The 16,976-nt window shown below is 56.8% G+C and overlaps 4 protein-coding genes and 1 long non-coding RNA gene across 9 annotated transcripts in view; 3 read left to right on the top strand and 2 right to left on the bottom strand.

The window, feature by feature from the left end:
- The window catches only part of ints4 (integrator complex subunit 4), a 44,023-nt gene extending 39,890 nt beyond the window's left edge, over positions 1-4,133 (top strand). For both annotated transcript variants that reach the window (XM_088381767.1, XM_088381765.1), the window contains 14 exons: positions 66-240; positions 319-524; positions 682-824; positions 932-1,047; positions 1,132-1,265; positions 1,339-1,493; positions 1,575-1,668; positions 2,086-2,166; positions 2,240-2,370; positions 2,621-2,680; positions 2,747-2,909; positions 2,974-3,117; positions 3,429-3,549; positions 3,682-4,133. In XM_088381767.1, the coding sequence (XP_088237893.1) occupies positions 66-240; positions 319-524; positions 682-824; positions 932-1,047; positions 1,132-1,265; positions 1,339-1,493; positions 1,575-1,668; positions 2,086-2,166; positions 2,240-2,370; positions 2,621-2,680; positions 2,747-2,909; positions 2,974-3,117; positions 3,429-3,549; positions 3,682-3,872 (1,914 nt within the window). In that variant the 3' untranslated portion in view covers positions 3,873-4,133. The remainder of the gene's footprint in view (positions 1-65; positions 241-318; positions 525-681; positions 825-931; positions 1,048-1,131; positions 1,266-1,338; positions 1,494-1,574; positions 1,669-2,085; positions 2,167-2,239; positions 2,371-2,620; positions 2,681-2,746; positions 2,910-2,973; positions 3,118-3,428; positions 3,550-3,681) is intronic.
- Positions 4,017-8,299, bottom strand: LOC148395857 (synaptosomal-associated protein 25). Of its 3 annotated transcripts, none has more exons than XM_088381805.1 (8): positions 8,160-8,299; positions 6,941-7,106; positions 6,495-6,536; positions 6,338-6,386; positions 5,944-6,122; positions 5,460-5,606; positions 5,232-5,376; positions 4,017-5,107 (listed from the first exon to the last, which is right to left on the bottom strand). In XM_088381805.1, the coding sequence occupies exons 2-8, from the start codon at positions 7,010-7,012 to the stop codon at positions 4,800-4,802; spliced, it is 942 nt and encodes a 313-aa protein (XP_088237931.1). In that variant the 5' UTR covers positions 7,013-7,106; positions 8,160-8,299; the 3' UTR covers positions 4,017-4,799. The 3 variants fall into 3 exon arrangements, with proteins under 3 accessions (XP_088237931.1, XP_088237930.1, XP_088237932.1); XM_088381804.1 differs by lacking the exon at positions 8,160-8,299 and adding an exon at positions 7,791-8,088; XM_088381806.1 differs by lacking the exon at positions 8,160-8,299 and adding an exon at positions 7,791-8,088 and having other exon boundaries at positions 4,935-5,107; positions 6,011-6,122.
- LOC148395856 (uncharacterized) lies at positions 7,986-10,298 on the top strand. Its single transcript, XR_015859613.1, has 2 exons — positions 7,986-8,193; positions 9,484-10,298. It is a non-coding gene; the product is annotated as an uncharacterized LOC148395856 (long non-coding RNA).
- On the bottom strand, positions 8,202-11,495 carry LOC148395855 (calpain small subunit 1-like). 2 transcript variants are annotated; one of them, XM_088381808.1, is made up of 11 exons: positions 11,275-11,495; positions 10,729-10,778; positions 10,602-10,638; positions 9,808-9,900; positions 9,288-9,345; positions 9,050-9,114; positions 8,900-8,968; positions 8,732-8,810; positions 8,548-8,664; positions 8,422-8,480; positions 8,202-8,356 (listed from the first exon to the last, which is right to left on the bottom strand). In XM_088381808.1, exons 2-11 carry the CDS (start codon positions 10,773-10,775, stop codon positions 8,330-8,332), a joined length of 651 nt encoding a protein of 216 aa, XP_088237934.1. In that variant the 5' UTR covers positions 10,776-10,778; positions 11,275-11,495; the 3' UTR covers positions 8,202-8,329. The 2 variants fall into 2 exon arrangements, with proteins under 2 accessions (XP_088237934.1, XP_088237935.1); XM_088381809.1 differs by lacking the exon at positions 11,275-11,495 and adding an exon at positions 11,137-11,232.
- Positions 11,496-11,922: 427 nt separating this feature from the next.
- On the top strand, positions 11,923-16,969 carry tmem87a (transmembrane protein 87A). The gene is made up of 21 exons (XM_088381785.1): positions 11,923-12,133; positions 12,263-12,335; positions 12,423-12,523; positions 12,591-12,710; positions 12,782-12,829; positions 13,082-13,144; positions 13,300-13,371; positions 13,469-13,622; positions 13,817-13,878; positions 14,004-14,187; positions 14,251-14,350; positions 14,429-14,522; positions 14,622-14,701; positions 14,859-14,965; positions 15,208-15,266; positions 15,348-15,451; positions 15,519-15,595; positions 15,676-15,740; positions 16,049-16,101; positions 16,227-16,257; positions 16,532-16,969. The coding sequence occupies exons 1-21, from the start codon at positions 11,996-11,998 to the stop codon at positions 16,571-16,573; spliced, it is 1,827 nt and encodes a 608-aa protein (XP_088237911.1). The 5' UTR covers positions 11,923-11,995; the 3' UTR covers positions 16,574-16,969.
- The last annotated feature ends 7 nt before the right edge of the window (positions 16,970-16,976 follow it).

Genomic DNA, 16,976 nt, shown 5'->3' with positions numbered 1-16,976 from the left:
GGCTTAAATTGGGCTGAGTGACTTTGAGCCGGCCTTCTCCTTCCACTGCTCTCGCACCTTCTCAGAGGAAGCGCACGGCCCACGAACGCGCCAAGGAGCTCTTTGCTTCGGGTGAGTTCTCGTCCGGCAGGAAGTGGGCCGACGACGCCCCCAAGGAGAAAGTGGACACCAACACGGTCAACCTGATCGCCTCGGGAGCCTGCGGAGCCTTTGTCCACGGCCTGGAGGACGAGATGTTTGGTACGTGGCGGCGGCGGTGGCGCGCTTTGTCCCGGGCGGTCACCTCGAATGTGCGCGCACGCACGCACGCTTTTGCAGAGGTACGCATCGCGGCGGTGGAGGCTCTGTGCCGGCTGGCCCGCTCGTCGGCCGGCTTCGCCGAGAAGTGTCTGGACTTCCTGGTGGACATGTTCAACGACGAGATCGAGGAGGTGCGGCTGCAGTCCATCCACGTGCTCCGAGAAATCTCCACGCACATCACGCTCCGGGAGGATCAGCTGGACACGGTGCTGGCTGTTCTGGAGGTACGTCAAACGTGCCGAGCGAGTGAGCTAAAAGATGCTAGTCTGTTGTATTTGAAATGCGTGTCCGTCCGTCCGTCCGTCTGTTATTGTTGGGGAAGAAAAGTCCAAGCGCCAAAAGGCATTTTTCTTTTCTTTTGTCGCTCGCTCGCTCGCTCAGGACTCGTCTCGTGACATCCGAGAAGCTCTGCACGAGCTGCTGTGCTACACCAACGTGTCCACCAAGGAGTGCGTCCAGCTGGCCCTGCTAGAGCTGCTCAAGAACCTCAACAAGTATCCCGCCGACCGTAACTCAGTCTGGAAGTGAGTTCCCCAGGCGGGCGCAAGCGGCCGTCTCTCTTTCCCTCCCTCCCTCCCTCCCTCCCTCCGTGCGTGCGTGTCGCTCGTAACGCTCATCTCGCTCACCAAAGGTGTCTCAAGTTTATGGGGGCGCGCCACCCCATGCTGGTCTTGCCGCTGGTCCCGGAACTCCTCAGCACGCACCCTTACTTTGACACACCGGAGCCCGACATGGACGACCCGGCCTGTATCCTCCCTCGATCCCCCCCTCCCTCCCCGGCGCGGCCTCTGTCCAGCTGGCCGGGTTGTTTGTTCTTGACGGCGACGTCAGACATCGCCGTCCTGGTCTTGGTGTTCAACGCGGCCAAGTCGTGTCCCACCATGCCGGCGCTCTTCTCCGACCACACCTTTAGACACTACGCCTACCTGAGGGACAGCCTGTCGCACCTGGTGCCACCTCTGCGGGTCAGAATTGCGCACGGGCGCCGCCTTTTCCTCTCCTCTCGTGGCCCGTGACGCGCCGCTTTGCCGCTTTCAGCTGCCGGGCAGGAAGCAGCTCCACGCTTTGGACTCTGCCGACTGTCAAGGCGTGGAGTCGGCGCGGCTCTTTCTGCAGCAAAGTCTGGAGCGGGTGAGCACCATCCAGAACCTGGAAGCGCCCGGAGCTCAGGACCTGCTCATCTTCACCATACGGTACTTGTGAGGTTGCGACCCGCCGTGGGAGCAGATTGTTGACCTTGTGCGCGTGACCTTCTTGACGTTCTTGTGTGCCAGTGACTTGGAGAGGCTGGGCCAGCTGCAGACAGAACTCGCCGGAGCGGCCGACTTCTGCGCCACCTACCTGCGCTGCCAGCTTCTCCTCATCAAGGTCACCCAGCGGCAAATACCGGACGGAGGCACGGCCGTGGCCACAGTCGCAACGGGAATTCCGTGGCCACAGTCGCAACGGGAATTCCGTGGCCACAGTCGCAACGGGAATTCCGTGGCCACAGTCGCAACGGGAATTCCGTGGCCACGGCTCCGTGGCCGCGCGTCCAATTCCCGTTGCGACAGTCGTGCAACTTTCTGGTGTCTTTTTGTCGAGCGAGCCTTACCGCAAGGATCTCCTTGCTTCGGCTCGGACGACGGGAGCAACGTCGCGGCCTCCGTGCTCAAAAATCCCCACTTTGGCCCACGTTTGCCCCCCCGATTCACGTTGTCGGACGTGTTGCCTTTTATTTCTTGATTTGGTTTTGCCGTTCAAAGGGCCTGCCCAGCAGTGTTGCGTTGTGTTGCGTGCCTTCAGGCTCTGCAGGAGAAACTGTGCAAGATGCCGGTGGCTCTCTGCTGGAGGCAGAGCGGCACGGCCGTGGCGGCTGCCCAGCAGGTTGCTAAATAGACGCCAGCCCTTGATGCCGGCCAGCCGGCTGCTCATGCCCACGTGCGTGTGTGCGTTGCAGGTCTTGGAGGAGACCTACAAGCTGGAGTTCATGTACAGCGGTCTGGAGAGCCGACAGGTGGCCGTCATCCATCACGTGCGGCTCCAGGCCAAAGCGCTGCAGCTTGTTCTCAGCGCGCGCGCCGCACCCGGGTCAGTGGCACGCCGTCCGTCGGTGCGCGCGTTGGTCTCGTCGCAGCTCGGGCGTCCCCAAATATTGTGTCCAAAATTCCATCCTTGGGAAATGTACCCTTGGGGATTTTTGCTCAAATGATACTCGCCATGTAGTTTCAGTTCGTTTTCTGAGCAGTTTGCTTGTGACTTTGTTCTCAAAGTAGTTTGTTCCATTTGACTTTGCGCTATTTGGTAGCCGCCCCTCTCACCGGCGCTTTGCCGTCTGCAGGCAGGATGCTCTCGCCAGTGCCTGTGAAAAGTTCCTGCAGGAGCTGGACTCCTTCCACAGGTGAGTTCTGCCTCATGCTGGCGCCGGAGCGAGCGAGCGAGCGAGTGAACGAGCGCCCCCCCGCAGGCTGTTTGCGGCCGAGCTCCCTCACCTGCAAGACAGCTTTGCGGACAAGCTGGCGGAGGCCACGCCGCCGCGCCCGGCGTCCCGCAAGCCGGCCGAGCTGCTCCGCATCCTGGAGACCTCGCTGAGGCAGAGCGCCCTGCTGCCGCTCTGCCTCCCGCCTCAGGTGCCTGCCCGGCCGCCTGCTCTTTTGCGGATGGCGGAGCGGGACAAAGTGTTCCTTTGCGCAGATCCACCGAGCCACGGCCAACATCATCGAGCCCACGGGAGAGTCGGACAACCCGCTCAAGTTCACGTCGGGCCTGGTGGTGGCGCTGGACGTCGACGCCACTCTGGAGCACGTCCGCGACCCGCACAACTCGGTCAAAGTGGAGGTGAAACAAAAGGCGCCGGCGTGCCGCTTCCACTCGCTGATTTGATGGCTTGGCTCGGCTCGAACCCTTGCCCTTCCGGCAAAGGCGACCGACCGCGAACCGAAGCGCTCGAGTCAAAGCAAATGCCACGGGTACAATACGACCGCACGGAAAAGGAGAACGCGACGACTGTCATCGTCATGGGCTATATGAACCGATAACGGAGTTGGCCGGTCAATGCCGAGGGCACGCCGAAGCTTTCCGGAGCGCGCGCGGCACGGCGCCCTCGAAGCCGCTCGCTCGCTCGCACGCTCGCTCACGTCTCCTCTTAGGTCCTTTATCCCGACGGCCAGAGTCACGTGATCCACCCCAAACCGGGAGACTTCCGCCAGCCGGGACCGCACCGCCACAGGCTCATCACGCAGGTCTACCTATCGCACGGCGCCTGGACAGGTAAGGTGGCCGACGATCCTGCGCGACGGATCTCTTGCGCGGGAAAGATCCAAAACACCCTCCGCAAATTGCCAATCTGAAAAGAACGTGCGTTGAGATTTGACAAACATTTTCATTTGCCGTCTGTTTCAGAGCCTTCTCAGGTGGAGGTGCGTCTGCTGCTGGCCTACAGCTCCTCGTCGTCGTCCTCAGCGAGCGACTCCAAGCTGGCGTGGAGCGACAGCGTGGACGGCCTCCCGCCAGCGGAGGGCGCTGTCGAAGGAACCATCGCCTTCAGCAAGCCCGTCAAAGTCTTCATCATGCCCAAGCCTGCCAGACGCTAATGCTAACGCTAGCAAAGTCACAATGTGAAAATATGTGCTCGGACGAGTGGCAGTTTTCATCAGCAGTAACTCATATGGATGTGCAGCTAGCAACAGCTATTTGAGGCCCGACGGACATGGACAACACCGTCACAAGTGAACCGATAGCATTTGCAAATCTTTTTTTTTTTGTTCACACAAAGGCTTGCTTCTGGGTGCTATTCTTGCACATTTTTTACATTTGTTCCGACAGAAAAATAAAAAAAATGTGCGCGCCAGTTATTCATGGTGATCAAGATTCTTCTTCGGGGAACCACTCAAAACAGCAGCGAACTTAGCGGTCCCTTCCTGTTTGGCGTGTGCAGGATGAGATGGACCAGGAGTGCCTCCTGGTGGCCACGAAGGAAACAGCAGAAAGCGGCATAAACAACTGCAATCGTGATGCGTAAATCGTAGATTTGGTTCGATTCTATTGAAATGTCGCGCAATGTTTTTATTGAGTTTCTCGAATGGATGAACGTAATTCGATTTGCATGATTTGCGGCTTGTGGCGGTCGGGTTTTGTAGTCTATTTCTTCCGCTGCCGTTTCCGCACGGTCCCATTTCACAAACGGACGAGTACAAGTTGCCGCGGCGCAAAAGCTGCAGAAGCACCCGCGGCAACAACAACAGCGGCGGCGGCAGCAGCAACAACAACAGCGCGGCGGACTTTTCCCGACCCACAGTGGCAACTTGCAATTTCTGGTAGGTTTACCGTGACGACGTTAGCCTGGTCGGTTCCAGTCTCGATTTGTTGTGTCCACTTAGTTACGCGTCATTTCGGTGCGTGTCCATCCGTGAGTGTACATGGCAGTCATTTGAAGAGCGTTGGGAAGATGTCAGGCGGCACAGGCGCATGATAAGCTTAGGATTGTCTTCCGCAATGTGAATGTCATTTGAAAATGTGGTTCAAATTCCGACGGGATGTTGAAAATGAAGTTGCTGTGTCGAGTTGCCCGCAAGCAAGCGGTGCATGTCAGGTATGATGTTGGCCGCAATTTCTGCCTCGCCGCCGCCGCCGCCGCCACACACGCTAAACATGCATGGAGTCTCGGTGCGCTTTATTGGACACTTGTGGTTGGTGAAGGAGACAACGTTGTCAACGGCCGGCGCTCCGTCGTCTTTGTTGAACGTGCCCCGACGTCGTCGTCTCATCTTTTCATGAGGTTGTTGGCTTTCTGATTGGCCGTGTCGATGCGCGTCACGTTCACAACGGCCTGCACAGAGGTCAACGCCAAATTGGGTCATCATCTTCCTCTTATGGTGTGTTTGACTTTTTCCCGAAGCATAATTGTGACGGAGAGCCCATCAAATGGTGCGTCGTCGGCCGGCGCCGCCCACCTTTGTCCGCACGCGCTCGATCTGCACGTTCTGCGAGTCGATCTCGCTGCCCATGTCCAGCGCCATGCACCTCAGGTTGCCCACGATGCTGCCCACGTGCGTCAGGTTGTCGTTCATCTCGTCCTCGCGGGCGTCCTGCGTCACCCTGATTGGGAGGGAGGGAGGGAGGGAAGGAGAGAGAGGAGGCCGTTTGGTCGTCGCCGCCGCCACTCGAGCAAAAACGCTTACCTTCGGATGTATCCTCCGCTCATAATCATCTGCTCGCGCTCGTCCACCACTCGGGACGACGGCTGCCCCGACACCACCCCGTCCGCTCCCGAGTTGCCGCCGCCCCAAACCGCCTTGTAGGCGGCGCTTTCCTCCAAGGCCTTGAGTCTGACGGGTTAGGGTTAGGGTTTGGGTTAGGGACGGGAGCATCTCGTTAGCGACAGCCAGATGGGCCGAGTCGAATAGCAGAACTAGCCGTGGCTACGGACGGAAGATCTCGAGCGTCAAAGCTAAAAGAGCCGGCGCCTTTGCCCCAAGCACAACTTTGGCCACGGTAGAGCTCCTCTCCTCTCCTCGCCTCGCCTCGCCTCGCCCCATCTTTGAATGTGTACTTTGAATTTCCAAAGTACCAATTGAAGCGCAAGAGCAACTCGGACTCGGACACTCATCGGCAAATGGTGCGGCTGCGGTGGCGCGGCGGCCTGAAGAACATTTTCTGCGGCACCTCTGGCCACGAAGTTGTTGGGCTAATGGACGCTGGCTGGCTGGCTGGCTGGCTGGCTCGCACGTACTTGTCACAAGCGCACAGACCGCAACATTTGGCCAAGTCGGTCAGGTTTTTCTCGGCTTCCTTCATGTCCGAGTCGATCTGATCCAAACCTTCTTCGATACGCTCCAGCTGCTCTGATGGCAGGAAAAGAAAAAAAGAGACTCACCCAGGACAATATGGCTCTCAAGCAGCTTGCTCCTACTTCCTCGAGCTCGCTTTGGCGCCAAATAGGAAGGACGGACGGACGGACGGACGGGCAAATGGATAGAAGGACGGCGGGAGCTGAGTGCCAAGCCTTCGCCCAGATTCAAGCTGCATGGCGCGCTCTTTGCTCTCGCCCAACCTTTACCTCCTTGTTCATCCAACATGACCAATGCTCGGATGCCGGCGTCTTTGCTCTAGTGAGACAAATGCGCACACACACACACACACACACACCGGCGATGTGTTTGGTTCCGATGGAAAAAAGGGCAGACGTGCGTGTGTGTGCGCGTGCGTGCATGTACCTCCTCCACCAGCTGCATCATCCTGCGCGTGCTCTCCAGTGACTGCAACACACACACACACACACACACAGGATGCATGAAAAAAATGTGCAAGGAAGGATGCTGATGTTTGATAAGAATGAGTGAGGACCTTTGTGCATGGCTGCACCTGTTTAGAAAAAGCGTGCGCTTGTGTCGTTGTTTGTGCTGGTCCACATTGGTGTATGTCATCCGCGGCGGCTGAGCCTTTGCAGCGCATGTCTACCTAGCAACCAGGTGAGCCAGGTGGAGAGCCAGCCCCGCCCTACCAACCCGCCTGCCCACCCGCCAGCCCCACCTGCCCCCTTCACAGCTTTGGGAGCGCGCACACATTTGTGTACATCTCGACACGCATGACCAGGTGGTCCGACTTTGACACGCGCGTGCGAGACGTCGTCAAGAACACACGTTTGATTGGTCAGCCTCACCTCATCTGTCACCTGATTGGCTCTCCTTTGTAGCTCCTCCTGCCCACTCGCGGCGGATGGCTCAGACGCCATGCGTGCGTGCGTGCGTGCGTGCGTGCGTGCGTGCTTGTATGTGTGTTCAGCGGCAGGTGCTGAGATTAGCACAAAGCATCAGGCGCTTTTTCATCTGCAGAGCACAATGACATCATCATCGCTACACGCACGTCAACATATGTTGACAAGCACACACAACACAACACAACACAACGACACACTCTTTACATGTCAGCACCTGGACGCAAACTTACATAGTAATTACTTCACTGGTTTCTTTTATATCAAACAAATTGTTTTAGGTTATTCACCTGACATGTTTCGGCGGTTTCTTCCGCCTCTCTGATGAAGGCGGAAGAAACCGCCGAAACACAACACTCTGATGAAGGCGGAAGAAACCGCCGAAACATGTCAGGTGAATAACCTAAAACAATTTGTTTGATATAAAAGAAACCAGTGAAGTGATTAAATAAGGAAAAACAAAATGAACTTAGTACAATTATTACATAGTAATTCCTTTCTTTAAGAGTATGACCAAATGAACGAAAAGTAAAGAAGAAAGCGAAAAAATTGCAATGAAAACGTTGAATTGAGCCTTCCAATCTTGTTTCCTCTGCACTTTTGGCCAACCGATCCCAACGCAAGTCTCGTCGGCGCTCTCGAGTCGTCACCGAGAGCGAGTAGCGGTGCGAGCGCTCTTTTTGACACGTCCAATTTTCATTTCTTTGTTTGGGCCGCCAACTAGCGGCGAGGGAGGCGCCCTCGCCCTTTCCGTACGCGTGGCTTCTCTGCGCACGAAAGGGAGCGCAAGTCTTACCTGTCACCGGTTCATTGTGAAAATGAAGCGCCGAGCTCTTTGTGACGCTCTCTTGTCCTCTCTCCCCAGGACCCGCCCATCCGCTAGCCACAACCCCGCCTCCCGTGACAACCTAAAGACCGTCAATCATCGGCGGCCGGCCATGTGGTCGCGGCTAATGACTGTCCGAGGAACTAAGTAAGGACACCGGTGAGGAACGATGATCGTCATCTCGTCATATGTGTGCTAACAACTCGCACGAGTATGGACTTTGAGGAACAAGACTGGAAAGTAACCAGGAAAAGAAAAAAGGATCGGGTCCAGAATGTGAGCTGAAGAAGCCAAGACAACCATCAAAAAAGGCGCACATGACTCAACGACATGACTCACAGTGCTCCGCCCGCCCGCACACACACACAAGATGGTCAGGCGTGGTTTGAGAAGTTTTTATTTTCATGTGTTGTGGCAGCAGCAGGAAGTGGACATGGCAGCGTGGCCTTTTCTCCTCACTTGCTTTTGTTGCCTTTTGGTCCCTTTGGCGTGACGACAGCGTCCGAGCTTCACGAGTACATGGTCAGCTGAAGCCACTGTGGGGGGGGGGGGGGGCATCAGACCTTTGCGCGCTCGCGGAGGTGTTTGCAAAAGTTCTCACCTCTTTGATGTCCAGGTTAATTGAGCCATTGTTTCCCTTATCCAGAGTCTTGAAGGCTCCTGCACGCACACGGGCGGAATAAGCAAGCTGTGTGTGTGTGCGCGTGTGCTTTCGTGCGCGACTCACTGCACATGGCGTCCAGTCGCACCAGGCAGCCCACAAAGTTGTCAAAGTCCATGTCGCCGTGCTCGTCGCTATAGCGACGGCTGATCATCTTGTACAGCTCGTCGTTGAGAGGGAAGCCTGCGCGCGGCGCCACGCACAGGGTGTGAGCGAGCTGGTGCTAGCTGCTAGCGGCGCTCCTACGCACCTGCAGCCTTGAAGGCGTGCGAGAGCTCTTTGCTACAGATGACTCCCGACTTGTCCTTGTCGTGAGACACGTAGATGTTCTGACAAAAGACAAAAGGCGGCGTCAGTGGCCAGCCGGTTCGCTCCTCTCCAGTTTGGGCCCGAGCGAGTGAGCGCGCGAGCGACTCACCTGCCATTTCTTGATGTTGTTCCACATGTATTTGAACTCATGGAAGCCCAGCTTGCCCGTGCTGTCGCTCTGCAGGCGTTAAAGACTAATGCGACGCCGACAAGTCACCACGCTGCCGCCGCCGCCGCTCCACCCAAAAAAAAAGGATACATCCATGACGGCCACCATGCTGCGGCACGACTCGATGCTGAAGCCATCCGTCTTCAAATTGCCATCTGACACAAAACATCAGCACGTGGCCCTTAGCAGAGCCGCCCCCGCAAATGAACGCCGCGAGCCGACTAGCGTAGCACGGAGCGTTTCGCTCGGCATCGGCTTCTCCGTAGATTCAAACGTTAACGTGTCCGCGTGCTCGTTAGCTTCAAACGCTCGCGTGTGTTTGACTCACGCTTGGTGAGAACTTGGTTGAGAATGTGCATCAGCTCTTTGGGGTTCACCTCCATGTCCTGAAAGAAAGAAACAAATACGCACGCACGCAGAATTACAAACCAACATTCTTTGTCATCTTTCCTGCGCCAGCAACAATTGCCATTGGGCTGAGTTGTTGTCGCTTGTCCTGACTGATTTTGCCCAATCTTTTTCAGTGCGCCCCCTGGTGGATAAAGTCGGCAAGACAGATTCCCTCGCTCTCGGTCGCGCCAGAGCCAAAAGCAGACAAACCGGCAGAACGTGACGGCGAGCGGGGCGAGGCGGGGCAGTGCAGGGCGTCGGACGGACAACCGACTGGCGACAACTCGACACCAAAGTATGACGAACGACGCCAATCGTGATATCATCTATCCGCCAAACAAATGCAAAATGTTGCCGCTGCCGGGCGGCCGACTGACCGACCGACCGACCGTCGCTAGGCAGCGGCCGCCCTTGCGGCCGCCCGGCTTTCGGAGCGGCGAGCTGCGCCGGCGACTCACATCTCCCGCCAGCTTCTTGAAGGCTCGGCGAAACGCTTTCTCCTCATCGTTTTCGTGGGCCTCCTCGAACGCCAGAGGTCTGCGAGGCGGGGGCTGCAAGGCGAGCACAAAGGAGTCGCTGTTAGGCTGCACAAAAGCGCTAGCGAGTGTGCGCGCGGCCTTGGCGAGAGATCCGACGTCTTTCCCATCTGCAGAGACGGCAGCTTGATTGGTGGCTTGAGCGCGCCTCCATTTCAGAACATCCCATCTCCGACCGACCGACCGACCAATCATCGTTCCTCCTCCTTTTCTTAAAATGGCTTTCATCCGGTCCAGAAAAACGACGACGACGACGGCACTTTTGTGTTTGAGCGAGGAAAAGACCGCTTTCAATAGCTTGCTTGGGGTGACCTTTCACGCATCTGACTGTGTAATACTCTTTGTTGTATCATGTTGTATGTCTTGGATATTGCGTGAATAAACCCAAACTCAAAGAACAGGCCGCAACGCAACCCTGGGAGATTGAAGTGCCTTTTCCATTTCGGAACGTGGCCTTCATTCCCACACGACCGATTGAAGACGTCATCTTTGTGGCCATCCGTTTTCTAGCAATGCTGGAATTGCTCAACGCATCTTGGCGGCGGGCGGCATTTTTGAGCGACGGGGGTCGCTCGCTCGGTCCGTCGGTCGGTCGGTCGGTCGGGGTGGGGGGAAGAGAAAGGCAGCCTTTGCAATTTGAATTCAACTCCAAAAGAAAACAAAGGCATAGAGAGTGAAACGAAATCCATTTTGCAGCCGCACTCAGACGCACTTACTGGAGCCGACGGGACAAAGATGGCCGGATCGATGTTGCTGCGGGAACCGAGAGAAGAAGGCGGGCGGCTGTTAGCCTAACTTTCAGCACAATGGCGGCTAACTGGACCGGTTGGACGGGATTCTCACCTGACCACATTCAGAATGCCGCCGATGAAGTGCTTGGCGAAATTCATTTTCTGAAAAAAAAAAACAGCACAAACATCAACTTGATTGTTTCCATGAGGAATATGCAGCTGGTTGGATCAAATTCCACCAATTTGACTATCTCAGTTGTTAACATGCCGCCGCCGCCGCCACATTGTGGTTATTGTGGCCGCTTTGAGCAGATTGCACAGATGATGTCCATCGCCGTTTAGGACCAAGATTTGGACAGCTTGTCTGACAACCATCGAGCTAAGATCAAAACATGACGAAGAGGCCCCCCGGATAGAACGAACACCACCCCAGATAGACGCCCCTGCTTATCCCTCAACTCCAATGACGTCATGAGCTGTTGACATTGCATGCACATGAATAAAAAGCATTCGTCTTCACTTGAGGGTGACTGGAACTTTCCACAGGTGGAGACGGAAAGAAGACGCTCGGCCACGGTGTCGAGTTCCACTCTGATCGCACGCGAGACGGGAAAACAAAAGTGGCGCGGGTGTGTGCGCCTTTCTGTGTGTTGCTTACAGAGTTGGTTGCAGGCGAGCAGCGGCAGGCAGGCAGGCAGGCAGGCACGCAGGCAAAAGGTCCAAAGTGCGTTGAAAAAACCAAGCGAGTCCTCAAGGGGCTACCAAAGTTCCTTTTCGGTGCATCAGCAACACGCCCGCCAGCCAGCCCGCCCGCCCACAGGCGCACGGAATGAGGTGCGGCCGCTCGGTCCCCAGGTCCTAGCGCACATCCGTGCCGTCAGGATCCTGCCTGCCGGTCCAACCCGAGAAAACAACAGCGCGCGCACGCGTGCGCGCGCGCACGCACGCATACAGCTCAGCTGTATGCGCGCACGCACGCACGCACAAGGGGATGGGTTAAATGCAGAGGACAAATTTCACCACACCCAGATGTGTGTGTGACGATGATCATTGGGACTTTAACTTTACAGCTCAGCTGTGACGTTCCGACTCTCGTCGCTCGCCCTCTCGCGGCTGCAATGCTCAACTACAACAACACGGCATTGGCCTATTGGGCACAAATGTAAAAGCCATCCAAACTTTGTATTAGTGTGCTCTTTGTAGTATATTATATTCGATATAGATTCATTAGTGGTCGCGTTATACGGATGTTTGAAGTTCTTAAATCAAGATGGGGGGGGGGGGAGGGGAGGGGTCATGTTTGCTGACGTATACGGAAGCAGGAAGTGGCGGGCTCCAACTTGAAGCATTCGGAACGACTTTTCGAGCTCGCTGCTGTGATGGCGACCACGGCAAGTCCTGAGCGGAGCCGGTCGGCGCTGTGGAGCAGAACGCTCCTTCTGCTGCTGCTGTCCGTCTTCCAGCGACCGAGTTGCGTGGTGGCGGAACAGGGAAAATGGATCGTGAACGTTGACAGCGTAAGTTTGCCGTTGACGTCTATGACGAAGCTGACGCATTCGCTGCGATGGACATTGAGCATGTTTTGAAGCTCGCTTCACGTCAAGTTCAACTTTCTTTCCTTCCATGTTTTTCCCCTCCCCCACCAGGACACTTTGAGGAAGCACAACCTCTTCGTTTTTTCTAAAACGCTTTTCAACAACAGTGTCATCCATCTCAAATGTGCGTGTAGCGCGCGCACTCACTTCACGTTGCAACATGGTCGGTCCATATGATTTGACATTTGGTGTGTGCGTGCGTGCGTGCCAGTGGCGGAGTGGCGCTGCGACGCATCTTCTTCCCCTGTGCACTTGAACGTGTCGTGGTACCTGAGGAGCTCTCACTGCTACGATGAAGTCTTCGGCTTGGACGTAAGACGCGTTCACGTTGCATGTTTGGGTCGTGTGCGCGCTGGAGTGACGTGTCCCGGTGGTCCAGACGGCGCGAGCAGAAAGGTTCTTCAGGTTCCCCGAGGTGAATCCGGGAGGAAGAAGTGGTTTCTACGTCTTCCATCAGTACCCGCTCATCTCCTGCCAGCGACGCGTGGACCCCAACATAGTGAGACGCGCCAACTGTGCTCGAGCGTGTACGGGCGTGTGGTCTAAGTGATGTCTTTTTTGCCCTTCCAGTTTGGTCTGGATGCCTTTGACGTGAAAACTCCACTGAGTGAATTGCAGGTGAGAAAAGAAAAAGTCAAGGAGCACACCACAGCTCCACGTGACAGCCATCGTGGGTCTGGTCCGTAAGCTCATTTTTAGTCCAACGACGCCCAAATCTGCTGGCGCTCGTTCTTCCTCGGGCACGGTGGTTTCTTAAAAAGCCTGCAAGGTTTAAAGATCAAAGTTGTAATCACAAAACAAGGTTGTAACTTTCTACCATGGACCCATCGTGGCCGTAGCCCGCCTCTGACGGATGCTCAACATTTTCAGCCGACGACAGACAAGTCCCCGGGCAGGAGGCGCCGAGAGGTGGCGGAGCTTCCCAAAACAAAGGCGAGAATGTTGTCATTGTCGCCGCCGTCCAGGTTTCGTGTGTTTGATTGCGCCAAATGTCCTCCCTCCCTGTCCATCCTGCCGCCTTATCGGCATTTCTTGCCGTGACCTACCTGGCTGATTTGTACTTCCCGTTCCTTGTCGTCGCCCTCCAGCCGGCCGCCGGAGAAGCGGACGGGAACGCCACGAAGGCGGCGACTTCTGCAGCAGACGGTGGTCGCGCACAGGTCCGCTTGATGTTTTCCCTCATCCTCAAGCCACCCCGATATGATCTGATAGCAGGCACCTTGTGAGCTCACGTGGTGGCGATTTGGATGTTGCCAGGCTGCTGCTGCCGCCGCCGCCGCTGCCGCCGCACACCCTCACTTTGACGCAGTGGCCCAGAGCTGGGCGGACGCCCCGTACATGTTCCTGCTGAGCATCCAGGAGATCAAAGAACGGAACCTGGCTCCCGCCCCGAGCCCCTGGAGCCTGCAGCGTCAGTACACGCTTGTTTCACCTGAACGTGGCCGCTCCACAACAATGCTCAAAGTCAGCGGGGCGGGGTGGGGCGGGACTGGCGGGGCGGGGCTGGGTGGGGCGGGACTGGCGGGACTAGTGGGACTGGCGGGACTGGCGGGGCAGGCCCTCTGACTGGCAAACGGAAAGAATGAGTTGTGCTTTTGTCCACAGTTCAAGTGAGCATGCGAGGACCTCACGACTACATGTCGGCGTCGGAATGGCCGCTCATGCTGGTAAGATGGGCGCCGCTGTGGGAATTTGGCCGCCTCGATCCGCTCTGGCTGTTTGCACAAGCCACCAGATGTGCTTTTTGTGCGCTGCAGTTCTCCTCCCTCCCTCCCTCCCTCCCTCCCGTCAGTTCTACATGCTGATGTGCGTGCTGTACGTGCTGCTGGCGCTCTTGTGGCTGGTCCTGTCGGCGTGCTACTGGAGGGACCTGCTGAGGATCCAGTTCTGGATCGGAGGCGTCATCTTCCTGGGGATGCTGGAGAAAGCCGTTTACTACGGCGAGTTCCAGAGCATCCGATACGACGGTTTGTCCGGTAAGGGCGGCCGAGGCCCGGAAACCCGCTCGTCTTCTGACAAACGCCTCCTAAACCTTTCAGTGCGCGGGGCGGCGGTGTTCGCCGAGGTCCTGTCGGCCGTCAAGCGGACGCTGGCCCGCGTCTTGGTCATCATCGCCAGCCTGGGATACGGCATTGTCAAGTGAGCAAGCGAGCGTGAGCGAGCTGGTCCCGACGGCGACCTGGCTCACCCGCTGCAGCGCTGCGCTGTGTCTGTCAGGCCCAGGCTGGGCGCCTCGCTTCACCGTGTGGCAGCCATCGCTCTGCTCTACCTGACCTTCTCGGCGGCGGAGGGCGTCCTACGAGTCAACGCCGTAAGCCAGCCACGGAGGGAGGGAGGGAGGGAGGGAGGGCCGCTTGGCCACCTGGCCGTGGCCGAGCTGTCACCTCCTAACTCTGGCGTCTCCCTTCAGGATCGGGGCGACAACGCCGGCAGCATTCTTCTGTGCGACGTGGTGCTGGCCTTCACCGACTCCTGCGTCATCTGGTGGATATCCTTTGCCGCCTCCGAGGCCGCTCGGATTTGATGGGGAAAAAGCGCGTCGACCGACAAATGGAGTCAAAGAAATAGCGCGGCGGCGGCCGGGCCGGGCCGGGTCGAGTCGTACTCTCGTCGGTCGGCCTTTGCCTTGACCCGCCTCTCGGCACATCTTTGTGAGTCTGGCCCAGACCACCAAGCTGCTCCGACTCCGCCGCAACACGGTCAAGCTTTCGCTCTACCGACACTTCACCAACACGCTCATCTTCGCCGTCATTGGTAAATCATGTGTGCACTGCAGTCGGGTGTGTGCGTGCGTGCGTGTCTGGATGTTATTGGGTCATTTTTTGCAAGTCTGTTTTGTGCTGCGGAGAAAATTGTGTGCACAAATGTCATCGTGAGTGAATGAGTAAGTGTGCGTGTGTGCGTGTGTATGGAGAGCGCAGTTTTGTGTGTTGTCTACTTTGAAGGCGTGCGTCGGACACAGCTGTGCCTTCAGCGTTTGTCTTTGCGCTTTGCAGCATCGGTCATTTTCATTGTTTGGACCACAAAGACCTTCAAGATGGCCAAATGTCAGTCTGTAAGTGCAGCGCGCTGTCGAGCGGGTGTGCGTCCGTGACAAAGCAATCACGCTTGCCTGCCGGCCGGCCGGCCTGCGTAGGACTGGCGCGAGCTTTGGATCGATGACGCTTTCTGGCGCTTCCTGTTCTCCGCCATCCTCTTGGTCATCATGTTCCTGTGGCGACCGTCGGCCAACAACCAGAGGTGAGGCCAGAGGAGATGAGGTGAGGGCTGACTGACTGACGCTGATCTCTGCACGCGTGTGTTCCAGGTACGCATTCCGCCCTCTGGTGGATGACGAGGAGGAGGAGGACGAGGAGGAAGAGCTCATGGTGACCGAAGCTTTTGGTCAGAGCGCTTTTCTTTGGTCTTGCGAAAAAGAGAGCACGGGATGTAAAGTGACTATGTTGGTTCCTGCGCCTGCGCAGAGGGCATGAAGATGAGAGGCGTGAAGAGCGACAGCAACGGTGCGGCCAGAGCCAACAAAGTGGTGGTGAGTCAAGTCAATGTTTGCCCGCTGTGCCTCACTTGGCCAGCCCTCGCTTGGCCAGTCCTAGCTTGGCCCTTTGCTCTGATTGTGCCTCAAACAGCCTTCAGTCAAATGCTACGCAATGACATTGTCCTTGCTGTTTTTCCACCTTCACACTCAAACGTCCTGCGGCGGCACCGGAAGATGGCCGACGGGCTCCAGCTTTTGAAACTTGCTCTTTTTTTCCTTTTGTCTTTGATGCTATCCATTGCAGTGTTAGTTAGTTTGAAAATGTTTTGTGGGGCCTCACGGGCTGCCTTTCGCACATGCAGGATGAAGATCTGAAATGGGTGGAGGAGAACATCCCCTCATCCATGGCTGACGCGTAAGTGCGTGCGACGTTTTGAGAGGCGCACCACGACGCTCACGCCTCACGTTTCGCCTTCCCTCCTTCCTTCCTTCCTCCCTTCCTTCCTCCCTTCCTCCCTCCCTTCCTTCCTTCCTTCACAGCGCCCTGCCGCCCCTGCTCGACTCGGACGAGGTGAGTGCGAAAAACGCAAAAGTGTTGGTCTTTCTGCGTGAACTGGGGCTCTTCCATAAAGTGCGTCTGGAAGTTGTGGGAGGATGCTGGAGTCAGCAAAAGATCAGGAACGTTGACGATTTGTCCGTCTCCCGCTATTTTCTTCCTTGCCATTCAAGAAAAGTCATTTGAAGACGTGCCTCCTCAAATCAGAAACGAGCTAAGCGGAAACGTCCCGAGCAAAGTGTCAGGAAGGGTGACGTCGGCACCTCCGACTTGTGCTTGTGTGCGGCAGGAAAGCAAGAGCACCCAGTTGGAGATGTCCAAGATGGAGTGAGGGCAAGGGACGCTGCGGGGGAGACCACTTTCTGGCCTCCTTTCTGGTGGGACAAGCGCTCGCTCAGCCGGGCTCGGCGCGGCTGCTCGATGGGCGTTTTTCCAACGTCCGTTGTGGCTCTCTCACATTTGCGTGTCATTACGTATATGGTGTCCACCTCGTGTTGGCTGTTGCCACGGCACCACACTGCACCGCACCACACGACGCAGCGTTTGGACTGGTGGAAGCCATTTCTCTTGGCAAGCGCTGGTGATTTCTTTTCTTGGCACTTTAGTGCAATGGACCGACCGACCGACCGGCGGGCGGTACAAAGAACGTCCTCCGGCATGTTCCAAAAGCCAACGTTACGTTTCAAGAAAGCTGCTTTTTTGTACACCATTAAAAAGTCCTGACATACTTTGCG

The sequence above is a fragment of the Syngnathus floridae genome, chromosome 7, assembly GCF_059516105.1.
Source record: "Syngnathus floridae isolate MCC-2025c chromosome 7, RoL_Sflo_1.0, whole genome shotgun sequence".
Classification (NCBI taxonomy): domain Eukaryota; kingdom Metazoa; phylum Chordata; class Actinopteri; order Syngnathiformes; family Syngnathidae; genus Syngnathus; species Syngnathus floridae.
Note: the sequence above shows the minus strand (reverse complement) of the source record. Positions and strands in the feature narration are given on the sequence as shown.